Consider the following 12,689-nt stretch of genomic DNA (forward strand, 5'->3'; position numbering starts at 1 on the left):
GAAATAAAAGCGTGTCCTGTCGCCGTGGCAGCTCTTGCTCTCAGCGGACGTGCAAAGAGCAGATGGTAAAATTTCTTCACAATTAGGAATGTGCTGAGATTTGGAATCTCAGGAAGAGTTATGGTTTAAAAATTTCCAACTCAGGAATAATCTGCTCTATTTTTACATATTGTTTTTAAAATTCCACAATATCCATAGTCTCCTTTTATAACTCTCTTTCATGCCTTTTCTGCCATCTTTCTGCCTCTTTCTCCAATCTGGAAAGAACAGAGGCAGTCCAAGAGACCCAGGTCTTGGTCCTGCCACTAACCTGCAGGGTGGCTGTGGACAGGCCACGTGACACTCTCGCTGTCAGGAGGTCAGAAGCCTGGTCCCATCAGACTTGCAAGGCTCTGTGAGGTAGTATGAAAGCAACCATTAAAAACGTAAACTGCTGTCCAAATGGGTGGCCTCCCTGACAGACCGAATCCTCGTCTTCTGGCTCCCCGTCCAGCGCGCTGGTCACCGAACCACACCGCCCTCGATAAAGGCACCACTTCTATTCTCTTCCCACTCGGATCTAGGAGATGCTTCCTGGAGCCTGGCTGCGCTGGGCCTGCTTCCTGCTCCTGACCAGGCTCGCCCGGCCCTGCCCTGTGGGGTGTGACTGCTTCGTCCAGGAAGTGTTCTGCTCCGATGAGGAGATGGCTGCCATCCCGCTGGATATCCCACCCCACGCCACAGACATTGTCTTTGTAGAGACCTCGTTCACTACGGTGAAAGCCAGGGCCTTTGGCGGCAGCCCCAACCTGACCAAAGTGGTCTTCCTCAACACCCAGCTCTACCACTTGGAGCCAGATGCTTTTGGGGGGCTGCCCAGACTTTGGGACCTGGAGGTCACTGGCAGCGCCTTTTCCAACCTCAGCGCCGACAGCTTCTCCAACCTGACCTCGCTGGGCCAGTTAACCCTCAACTTCAACATGCTGGACGCTCTGCCTGAGAGCCTCTTCCACCACATGGATGCCCTGGAGTCCCTCCAGCTACAGGGCAATCGGCTCCAGATCCTGCCTGTGAGGCTCTTTCAGCCTCTGAAACGCCTGAGGACCCTCAACCTTGCTCAGAACCTTCTGGCCCAGCTGCCCGAGGAGCTGTTTGAGCCCCTCAGCAGCCTGCACACCCTGAAGCTCAGCAACAATGCACTCTCTGGCCTGCCCCAGCGCGTGTTTGCCAAACTGGGCAGCTTGAAGGAGCTCTTCCTGGATGGCAACTCCATCTCAGAGCTTCCCTCGGAAGTGTTCTCGCAGCTCTTCAACTTGGAGAAGCTGTGGCTGCAGCGCAATGCGATTAGGCACCTACCACCATCCATCTTCTCCTCCTTGGGCAAGCTGACCTATCTGAACTTGCAGGGGAATGCACTGCAAATGCTGCCTGCTGGCCTCTTTGCTCATAGCCCAGGCCTGGTTGGCCTGTCCCTGTCCCACAATCAGCTGAAGACTGTAACCGAGGGAGCCTTTGCCAACTTGTCCAGCCTCAGCTCCCTCACTCTCTCACACAATGCCATCACCCATCTCCCAGCCGGCATCTTCAGGGACCTGGAGGAGTTGATCAAGCTCTACCTGGGCAGCAATAACCTGACAGCCCTGCACTCAGAACTCTTCCAGAACCTGTCCAAACTTGAGCTGCTCAGCCTCTCCAGGAACCTCCTGACCACGCTCCCAGAGGGCATCTTTGACACCAACTACAACCTGTTCAACCTCGCCCTGCACGGCAACCCCTGGCAGTGTGACTGCCATCTGGCCTACCTCTTCAGCTGGCTGCACCAGTACAGTGACCGGCTCTTTAACATCCAGACCTACTGTGCAGGCCCTGCCTACCTGAAGGGCCAGGTGGTGCCTGCCTTGAAGGAAGAGCAGCTGGTGTGCCCCGTCACCCGGGATCACTTGGGCTTCCAGGCCCCGAGGCCAGAGGACAGGGAGCCGGGGGACAGCTGGGATCTGGCTATGGAAGAAAAGGTGGCCCGGAGCTGGTGCACCTACAGCAACCCTGAAGGAACTGTGGTGCTTTCATGTGACAAAGCCCAGTGTCGCTGGCTGAATGTCCAGCTGTCTCCTAGACAGGACTCAGGCTCCCCAGGACTGATGTTCAATGCCAGCCAGGAGTGGGACTTGAAGTCAAGCTGTGGCTCTGTGAAGGTCACTCTGTCTATTGAGGCTCAGACAGGGGAGCCCCAGGCGCTAGGCGTACAGAGCCAGGAGCCTGGGCAGATGGCCTCTGGGGCCTCACCAAGCAAGAGGTAGGGGCAGAGGGGAAGCTGAATCTGGTTTTTCAGATGCACGGGACAGAGGTACATGTCCAAGGTGGGGGAAGTGGAGGTGACCAAGTCCACCACCTAGAGTCTCCTCCTCCTCATTCTTCATTATCCCCCTCTCTGAGTCTGAGATCTAACGAGGCCTTCCTTAAGCTTTGCGAAACACCCATTAAAGCTGCATCATGGGCTGAAGAATAAAATAATGCTGCTCCTCTGGTGTTTTCCTATTATTTAATACCCACCACACCCTCATCCCTACCTGGAACGTCCAACCCGGAAGTACTATTTTACAAAATGAAGCCTACCCAGTTTTAAAACCCAGTTCAAAAGCCAAATGTCTGTCTCTATCTCTCTGGCAACTTGTTTTTAACTGGTGTAGGAGTGATAGAAACAGAGGTGATTAGAAAGATGAGGGGCAGGGGTCTGACCTCGGTGTGTGGGGCCCTCATGTCACCAGCGTCGAGAACAGGATGAGAGGCACCTTGGGAAGGTAAACACCGGCTATTAGGCTTTTACCACATGAAGCCCCCGGAGCGGGAGCTGTGGCTTTGCATGATATGCAGACAAGGTGGCTGCTCCCTGAGGAGACAGAAAATGGCTGAGGGGAGAGGCAGAAAGGACAGCGAGCTGGGCGGGCCACTGTTCTTAGCTTTCTCACAGCCCTGTGGGATAGTCAAGCACATTCTTCTCCCTTGGTTTTCAGGACACCCCCCTTATACTTAACCTTGGCCATTCTTTCAGTCTTCTCCAGCTACCTCTTCCATGCTGGTCTCCTCAGGGTTGGCTGTCATTTGGCCTCCCCGGGCAATTTCATGCATGCCCCTGGAGTTGGATGCCACCTGTATGCTGATGACTCCAAATCTCTATCTTGGGCTCAGGTCTTTTTGGCTTCATGCTGAACTATCTGCCTGCTCAGCAGCCCTGTGTTCTATCATTGCAGCCACAAATATGTCTAAACCGAACTCTGTCCACAACTCCTCCTAGATTCCCATGCAGCAAACTGCAAAGCCCAGGAGCTGAGAGTGTTCTCCAGTCTCTCCTCCCCTTGATGCTCATGGCAAACTAGTCAATGGATGCTTTTGAGTATCCCTCTCTCCATTTCTCCTTTCCCATTCCCAGGGAGGTACTTTGTCTCCCTGTACTGAACCATCCTGCAGCCTCTTATCTGGTTTCCCTGCCTGCAGTGTGGACTGGCTGGAGTTAAATGCTGGGGTCGGGGAGAGAGAAATAAATAAAATGTATAGCAGGCCCTCCAGGAGTTCGAGCTCTGGTGGGAGAGATCAGACAAAGATACATGGGACAAAAACATAAGCATGGAGAATTGGGTGCTGGGGAAGCCCTGGAGAGTTCTGGGAAGGTGGAGGCCTGGGCTAGCACATACCTCAGGGAAGGCTGTATCTGATCCCAGGCCTTGAGGGGGCAACAGTCAGCATAAGGAGGGTACTAGAGATGTGTGCAAGAGAGTGTGAGCCAAGGGATGGAGACAGGCAAGCGGTGAGGTCAGGGCGGCAGGCATATGGGGAGGCTACTGGTGAGAGAGGGGAGGAGAAAAGGCTGGAAAGCCAGCTAGAGCTAGATTACGTAAGGCCTTGAAGGGCCAACTGAGAAGTTTGCATATTTATTAAGGATGCCTGGTAGTTATTAAAGGACTTTATGCAGAGGAGGGCCATGCTTCTGCCTGTGCTTTAGGCAGTTGGCTGAGTGCAGTTTGAGGAGGGCAAGTGGCAGAAAAACAGTGGGGACTCTTGCCTAGCTTGAGATGAGAGCCACGAGGGCCAGGGATGCTAAGTAAGTAAAATGAAAAGTTTCAGTATCCAAACATCGCCTACGCAGATGGATTAAAACACCTAAATGTGAATTACAGAGATGTGAATTCAAACTATCTAGGTATCACTTTGCACCTATTAATCTCACAAAAATTAGGAAGCTGGATCATGCCCTGTAAGGGCCAAGATGTGGGCATCGGGGGACCTCTAGGTACTGCTGGTGAGCACAGGTACTCCAAGGACACGTCAACCAATTTCGGTCTAAGAAAGATTTGCCTAGGGAGTCAGGGGCCGGGTGAATAGAGTCGGAAGATAGAGGAGGGGGAGAAGCCTGGAGTGAGTCTCCGGTTTCTCACCTGGGTGGCTAGGAGGACAGTGAAGCCATTACCTAAGGGCAGGAGCAGGTTTAAGGGAAAGGAAAAACAGGATGCCAGCTTCAGATATGAAAGTATACTTCTCCCTCATATCCAGTGTTGCCCTTTAAAATACACCCGGTTCCTGAAGCTAAATCAATTCAATTTTAAGGTGATGGAAGGTAGTTCAGCAGATTCTTCAAAGGAACAGACTCTCTCTGTCATCAACATTTTGGGTTCAATTCCCCAAAGTATTTGGTTTAAGAATAAACTTGACCAGATCGTTCCAACGTTGGGCAACTTTACCTCCTCAGGAAGGCCAAGGCCTTGAGCAACTAAGGGTCCTGTAACGGTGGCCTCCAGACTCACGCTCTCACTGCCCAGGCCCACAGCCTGGCTCCATTAGGTTGTTGGCCTCTGGCTAGGTACGATGGCTGCTATAAGGGAAAAAGGTCGCCACACCTAGTACATAGAAGCACGTCACAAACCTCCAGCAAATGAATGCCTGTATGAGCTATATAGCTTATGGTCCAAATAGGCATGCATCTACTGTCAGGAATAAAGGAATAAGATAATTGAGCAGACATTTCTCTTAATTATCTTTTTCCCCCCAAATATAACTCTTTATTAAGTCTAAATATAATAATTTCTCTCTGAGCCAAATGGTGCTGAGGAAAGAGCACTAGCTGACAGCTGGGGATCGTGTGGTCTGGGCAAGCTGCTTATTCTCCCTTTCAAGTAGGCCAGGCCAAACCACACTCATTGTGTTCTTTTGGGTAGAATTTCCAGAGTTAGCAAAGAAACATACACATGTTGCACAGGACATACTTATATTAAGGAACTATTCGTGGTTTACCTGACATCCAAATTTAACTGAGTATCGAGTATTTTATCTGGTGAATCAACTAGCAGATGAAGAAACAATGAGCAGAGTTGATGGTGGAGTGGATGGCTCTCCTCAGGGCTAGAGAGGCCAAGGCCAAATTTGCAGTAGTGGAAATTCTGACCACTGAGGGGGGCACTGGGATCTTGAGGTTGGAGCTGACATTAAATAGTAGGCGCTGAGCATCCCCCAACTCAGACCTCAGCAAGCAGGTGAAGAGTCAGCTCAGAGCGTGTTGTGCACCCCAGGGGTCCTCGTGTCCTGCTGCCTGTCTCCTTGTGGGGTGGCCCCAGTCTGGTGCAGCTGTAGAGCTTTTGGTGAACTCGAGACTAGAAACCTGGAGACCTGGCTCCGCACTCCCTTAACATTCAATTCTTGGCACATTATGGCTCCTCTCTGGACCTTAGTTTCCTCATAAAAAGGAGTTTGGTTCTTATTATTGATTGAACCCTAGAATCACCTGGGGAGGTTAAAAAAAAAAAAACCAACGACAGGTACCTGGGCACCTTTTCCAGAGACTCTGATTCAATTGGCTTGGGGGAGACCTAGATATCAGTATTTTAAAACTCCCCCAGGAATTCTAATGCTCATCCATGGTTCAAAATTCAGGGCTCAATTTCGTCCAGTTCTAGGCCTTATGACTATTTGTAGCTAGACTCCGGGCAATGAGTCAATGTTAGCCTTGTCAGACCCTCTTGGTATAATGCCTTGGACGAATTCATGAACAACACGAACCACAACACTGGGAATAACAATATTTAATAATGCTTTTTTCTTCTCGGTGTTTTTTATTTTACCATCCTCATATTCTCAGTAGATCTGAAGAAACGAGCTGAGTACATGCTGCCTTGTTTTCATGCAGTATGAGGATGGCTGAGTCATTCTAAAGCATCTTCCTCCAGCAAGTGGGACTCCTTTGCCCCATGTCTTGAATGTTCTACTCTTCTTCAGTGATTCTCTGCTACTTACCAGAAATATAACTTGGCCAAATTACTCAAGCTCTCTGTGCTGCAGTTGCCTCATCCATACTGTTTATCATGGGCATGATAATACCCATCTCATAATGTTATTGGTGAAGAGAAAATATTAAGAGAAACAATGACATGTGGTAAGTACTCAAAATATGCTATCATCCATCTATCTATCTGTCTGTCTATCTATCTATCTATCTATCTATCTATCTATCTATCTATCTGTTATCTATCTATATATTTATCTATCTATCTATCTATCTATCTATCTATCTATCTATCTATCTATCTATCTATCTGCTATCTATCTATCTATCTATCTATCTATCTATCTATCTATCTATCTATTTATCTATCTATCATCATTATTATTTCCAGAGAAGTGTGGTGGGTGTTGGGGGAGGCAAGAACTGGCCAACTGCCTCCCTATTTTGTCTGTCCCCATTGGTGTTTCTTGGAAAATGTTGAAATTGCTGTTATAATATTAACATTATATTATTTGAGAGGATTGGAAATGCCTCCCAAAATTGTTCGGTGCTAACAGGGTATATTAGAAAACTGGATGGCGCTGCCAAAGATTAGACCGTTTAGCACAAGATAAGTCCAAGTTTTCAAGCTGTTTTTGGCTTGCCTCCATCTCTTTTGCATCTGCAGACGTTTCAACGTTTCACAAACCTGCAACTTTCCGATTCTAGGTCTCAGCCGCCCCCTTGTGGTCCACGGGAAGAACGGCTCTCCTCACCCGGAGTAACAAAGCCGCGCAGGGTGGCGCGGGACGTTACTTTCAGGAAGTCGCACCCGGGTCCCCTAGAAAGGAAAACCGAGCACATCGACTGGGTGGCCCCAGGAGACACTTCCCGGCAGGCAGACGGAGATGCCGAGGCTCTGTCTTCTGCAACTCTAGAAACGTGCCGGGTTCGCTGGGTGCCCGCGCCCGATGAGTGGCCGGTGCGGAGGCTGAGGTCACCACCTGGCGGCACTGCCACTTCGTGGCGCTTGGTCACACAGGGGCATTCTAGTTTGTCCTAGTGATGCTAAGTGTCCTGCACGGTGGGACCATCCTGCACGGCAGTGAGTTGTCAGACTGCGGAGGGTGGAATCCTGTCCTGTGGTAATGATCTCTGCCTCGCGGCCACCCTTTAGGTACAAACCGAAACTGTCTCGGTGTCTTTGACGTTTGCACCCTATAGTTTCCAAGCCCACACTTTAGCATGTATATTCTCAGAAGATTGTGCTTTGTTTTCTTTGGAGTTTTATGAAGAGTTTTCGGCAGTTTGGAAAATCTTTTCCCCTTGGCAAAGAGTCAAATACACAGGAAAAGCAACTTCAATTCATCCTTTACTCTTAAATTCATCCTCTATTTAGCAAAAGTATGTAAGAGCCTCTAAATATTTCACCAAGTCTCTGGTGAGGTCTTAGCCAAGCATTTACACATGGAAATGAATATTATTTATTATAAACTACATTTTATTTCTAACTTGATACAGTTAGAATATTTAGTTTTAAAATTCTGAGATCTGATTATATTATCTGTGAAATTTATTTCAGGAGACTGAAGGGGATATTAAGGATCGTGTATTATAAAAAGAGTGTTAGATCTGCCAGTGATGAGACCCACTGTTTCAAAGTAACAGAAGGAGCAAAAGTTAGATGTCAGAGCCCCCAGAGAAACAGAACCAGTAGGGTTTATAGAAAGGTATATAGGGGAGATTTATGATAGGAATTGGCTTACGGAATTACTGAGACGGGAAGTCCCATGATCTGCTGTCTGTAAGCCGAGAACTGAAAGTCAAAGGTTTAATTCAGTCTGAGCCCAAAGGCTTGGAGCTCCAGAGGGCAGGAGAAGATGAACGGCTCGACTCAATCGGAGAGAGCGGATTTGCCTTTCCTCCACCTTTTTGTTGTATTTGGGCCCTCAGTGGTTTGGATGGTGTCCACCCACATTGGTGAGGATGACCATCTTTACTCCGCCTACCAATTTAAATGCTATTCTCTTCAGAAAATAGCCTCACAGATACACCTTCCAAAGTATGCTCGCCTGGCCTGGGAAATGGTAGGCACCAGTCAGAGTCTAAACCCTCAGACCTCCAGGACAGCTAGACTTCTGGGCCACAGCTGATGTGCAGAGTGCCATGGCCTTCTAGCCTGACCCCTCAGGAACTGCCCACTGGTTTTGCCCAGTGAAGGTCAGCTCACTCCCTCCTGATGCAACCCAGTGTTCCCTGGGCAGCAATGACTGTTCAGACGAGCCTCGCTGTGACATTCCCACTGGTGTGACCAAGAGGACACTCCCACCCATACAACAGCCCTTTGGAAGTGGAAGCAGCCTTCACATCCCCTTGATCATCCCAGCCCTTAGTCATCCCAGCTCCAGTCTAAACACCCCCAGTGTCAACTTCTCATTAGCAGCTGCTTCTCACAAGATGTGGTCTTCATAGAAGCCACGGCTGGGGTGATCTTGAAGGATGTGCCCTCTTCCTGCTGTGGATGGAGTATGAGTATGGAGTGTACACCTGACTGCCTTTCTGCAGGACTCAGCCTCTGGCCAGTGGCTTCATGGTAGACAGGAAGCCATTTTCCTTGATGCCATTGTCTGACAGGTTTCATCCATTGCTGACTCCAGTGGTCTTATATCTTTCTCAAAACAATGTGGCTCACCTTCCTGTTACCTTTGGTTCCAATTCTGTAGAACGGATTGTCCCAATAACACCCTTTCCTTGTCAAGCTGGATTTCACAGAAACTCCAGAGACTCTGGGGCCAGTCTTAATAGAGAAATACTTCATGGTCAAGGACATTCCTGTCATTGGATGGGGAGAACTAATGCTCCTGCAAGGTTGAAAAAAGAATTTGTGCAGCATTTGCCCAAGACCTTTCAAGTAGGTGTACTGACTGTCTGGAAGGCCAGGTATGCTCAGGTGTTTCTAGAAGCCCCCACCCCGACCCTCTGTGACCTGTCTTTAAGGTGCTCGGATACTACCTGGTCAGCTGCAGAAGCAGAAACTCAGCCTTGAGAATAACAGATGAATCAGGGAAAGACTGTTTGATGACCTTAAGAACTGGAGAACCGTTCTTGAACAACACTGCTACTTCTTTCCTGAATAAGGAACCAGGGTGCCAGTTGTGCTCTGTATACTGGTTGGAGAGAGATATCGCTACCCTCCCCAGGAAAGTCTTTCAGAGACTGTCCCACTGACACTCTCCTGCTAGCAGAAACCAGAATTAGATACCGTTCTTCAGGATTCAGGACAGCCCGGTGAACTGAGCATTCAGGACAATGGGACCAAGTTTTTCTGGAAACGCCTTGAGTTGGAAACGATGAATTTGGAAAGCAACCTCGATAGGAGGCTCCTGTCTTATGCCTTCTTTGCATCAGTCAAGCGCATACAGGGAATCTTGGCTCCACCTAGCTGGGACATTCCCTCCCAGTCCCATTGTGCAATGCCACCCTCCCAGGAGCAGAGCCTGAGATCAGAACTCCTGACAGCTCTGCGCTTCTGCCAAATTCTCCTCAATCAAGAAGCTGGTTATTTTTCGTAACCAAATGTCAGCTCTGCCTTGGAGAATCATGGATTTGGAAAACGCAGATTTCGGCTTGGAGGCCAATTAAATCGCCTCTTCAGAGAGACTGTGTTTTCTTCTCTTGCAAAATCTGGAGAGTGTATCCCAGCAGTTGCTGAGGTGGTAAGCTTGTCTCAAAGGGCTGTTGCACCCCCATCTGAGCTCTCATCTATGACACGCCTCCTTGGGTGGCCCCGGATGATCCCCAGGTGGCCGAAGTCATTAGCGTCTCGCGGTCACCCTTTTTGCAACAACTCAGCGTCCTGCTTTGCTTATACATGGCCTCGCTGAGGCTGCGCCTTCCTCAGGGGCATTAATATCATCACCGATGACCATCGAACATCACCCACACCCCTCTCTGCAGCCCACCACACTCAGCCTCCTACCACATCCTCATCAGCCTCCTCTGTGCAAATGCCAGCCCTCAAACCATACACAGCAACCAACTCCCTATGACGGCACTCCATCGATCCTCATGTCTTTTTAGCCACCATGACCTGCAAACATTAGCCCTCCTATCACCTGTCCTCATGACCAGAATACCAATCTTTGGGGGTCTTCCTGACTTTGGATCGATAGCCCAGGCCACAGTGGCATATGCTTCCCTCTGCCTAGACTTCCTGACTATCCCCAGCAGGGAGCTCACCACCGCCACGTGGGGCCAAACCCCTCCAAGAAGGAACTCCCATTCACTGTGTGTCCGGGGAGGTCCCACAGCCAAGGCCTCTCTCTGTTCCACTTTACTTCCTACAACAAATCTCTATGTACTTTCGCCCACCCTGTTCTCAGCAACACAGCAAACACTCGGAGATAGCTCCACTGACCTCTGATTCTCCCCCTCGCCCCTCCCAGGGCTTCAGGGTGGGTTAAGATCAATACACCTGCTATAGTTCGTTCTTGCACCTGTAACTGAAGCTTGGCTCTTTTTTCACCTTCACCAGCTGCACCATCAGCTGTAGCACCCAGAAGCCTGCTGCCCCCTGTGCCCCCAACACCGAGAATGCTACTGGACGGGAGGCAAGCCCAGAACAGAACTCTTCTCACATGACACATCCATCCCACCGAGTCACCCTGGAGCCAGTGTGGGCGCACACAGACTCCTGCGCTAGAGGGGACGTACGACTCTTAGGAGAGGAAAGGGGACCCCGGCTTATACTTGGAGGCTGAATGGGAGGATCTGTAATCAGTCTCTGGGCTGAGTCTATTTTTGTTCTGAAATCTGTGTCAGCCGTGTGTCTTTGGTGTATGATATCGTTTTGACATCTGTGAAGCTGGCAAACTTGTGATGCCTCCCGGAATCTTAAAAATTGGATCTATGAAATTGGCATATTCTACTAAGGGCTTTTGCAATAAGTATTGTTAGACTCACTGCATTTGCCCACAAACAAATCCCATATTTAAATTGAAATATAAGGAAGCATTCATGAAAAATTTCACTATCCAACTTCTATATTCTCCAAATTAGAGCTCGAAGCCAGAAAAAATAAAAACGTCTCCCAAGACACCAAAATCAGTTTCCAGTGCCTTAGATGAAAGCTCATGTGTTTGGTCATAGGGACCATTCCTCTGCTCAGAGTCTGTTTACTTTATGTCAGACATAAGTCCATTGATACACAAACTCAAGAGAAGAGCAGCTGGGGCCATTTAATGAAAGGCAGAAGGGTAACTTCTAAGGACAACACGTTATTTGAATCGGAGCTGGAAGTCAATGATGAACTGAGATAGATAATGATGCCCCCGAGCTGCTTGGAAGAAGTGGACATTATGTAAATACTGCCTTCATTTGCGTGCCCATGAAAGCAGAACCTGGGGCAAGGACTTGGCTGCAGTTTAATTGGGAGGTAATCCCAGGAAGCAGGACCATGAGACAAAAGGGGGAAAACAACATAAGGATGTACTGTGGAAGCCGCCGCTGTGCGAAACGGGGCTCAGTTCCATAAGGACCGCTTGAGAAGCATCCAGAACATCTCTAGAGCTGCCCTGGACAAGAGGTGAAGCATTTATCCACCAGCTCCCACTTCCGTTCCCCCACATTTCTGGGAAGTGGGCCTGGGAAAGGCCAAGGGGCAGAGCGACCATGGAAAGCCAGGCTTGAGGTGGGCGGCTCCTGTCTGTGACTATGAATTGAAGCTGCTGCTGGAATATTGGCAGGATGAAGCTATCTGCTGCAAGCACCCTCTGTTTACAGCGGTAGCTATAAACTGCAAGGGGTGTAAGTATTAAATGTTTTATTAATTAACAGGGCAAGTCCTCAGTTATCCAGAAGGTGAGCCAGTCCAGGATGCTAAGTCAAGATGGCTCTGGGCTCACAGAGTGTCCTTTGGAATGCAGAAACGACCCACGTGCCTGCAGATACACTCATGTGTGCCGTGGATGCAATCATGTTCGTGGGCTGTTTTAAGTGGAAGCACTGGGAGGGAGACATAATTAATCCTGGCTTCAGCCCTCAGGACACTTAAATGCAGCTCCTCCTGTCACCCTTCTTCATGGCTTTCCCCTAGCTTAGCTACCTGTTACCTTTCGATTGCACCTCTCTTAGACTGGTATGATCCCTTCATTCATCCCACAAACATTTCCTGGAATCTCGGGTCAGGCTCCTCAGAAGCAAACCTGGAGATGAGGGTCCCGATGCAGGTGATTTCTTACAAGTGTTCTCTGGAGAAACTGGTAAAGGAGGGAGGAAACAGGACACAGGACAGTGACAGAGACAGGAAGAGGAGCAGCATATGATTTCAGGCAGAGAACCAGCCCCAGCCCAATGCCACAGAGAAAGCTCTGGAGTATAAATTATATCTTAGACTTTGCGCCAACTCCAGCCAAGGAGCTGGGCTTTATACCCGTCAAGACAGCTCTCTCCAAAGAGTTACAGG

At 49.3% G+C, this 12,689-nt stretch overlaps 1 protein-coding gene across 1 annotated transcript; it reads left to right on the forward strand.

The window, feature by feature from the left end:
- Window positions 1-566: 566 nt before the first annotated feature.
- CPN2 (carboxypeptidase N subunit 2) lies at window positions 567-9,798 on the forward strand. Its single transcript, XM_006906195.2, has 3 exons — window positions 567-2,272; window positions 6,956-7,208; window positions 9,472-9,798. The coding sequence occupies exons 1-3, from the start codon at window positions 567-569 to the stop codon at window positions 9,796-9,798; spliced, it is 2,286 nt and encodes a 761-aa protein (XP_006906257.2).
- Window positions 9,799-12,689: the final 2,891 nt, after the last annotated feature.

This window comes from Pteropus alecto, unplaced genomic scaffold (genome assembly GCF_000325575.1).
Source record: "Pteropus alecto unplaced genomic scaffold, ASM32557v1 scaffold311, whole genome shotgun sequence".
In the NCBI taxonomy this organism is placed as follows: domain Eukaryota; kingdom Metazoa; phylum Chordata; class Mammalia; order Chiroptera; family Pteropodidae; genus Pteropus; species Pteropus alecto.

What these genes read in the sequence shown, in the direction of transcription:
- CPN2 (XM_006906195.2), top strand. Translation starts at nt 567, where the DNA reads ATGCTTCCTGGAGCCTGGCTGCGCTGGGCCTGCTTCCTGCTCCTGACC. An exon ending in GGGGCCTCACCAAGCAAGAG is followed by an intron (nt 2,273 to 6,955) that starts GTAGGGGCAGAG and finishes TTCCGATTCTAG; the next exon opens with GTCTCAGCCGCCCCCTTGTG. An exon ending in CCGCGCCCGATGAGTGGCCG is followed by an intron (nt 7,209 to 9,471) that starts GTGCGGAGGCTG and finishes TCCTGCTAGCAG; the next exon opens with AAACCAGAATTAGATACCGT.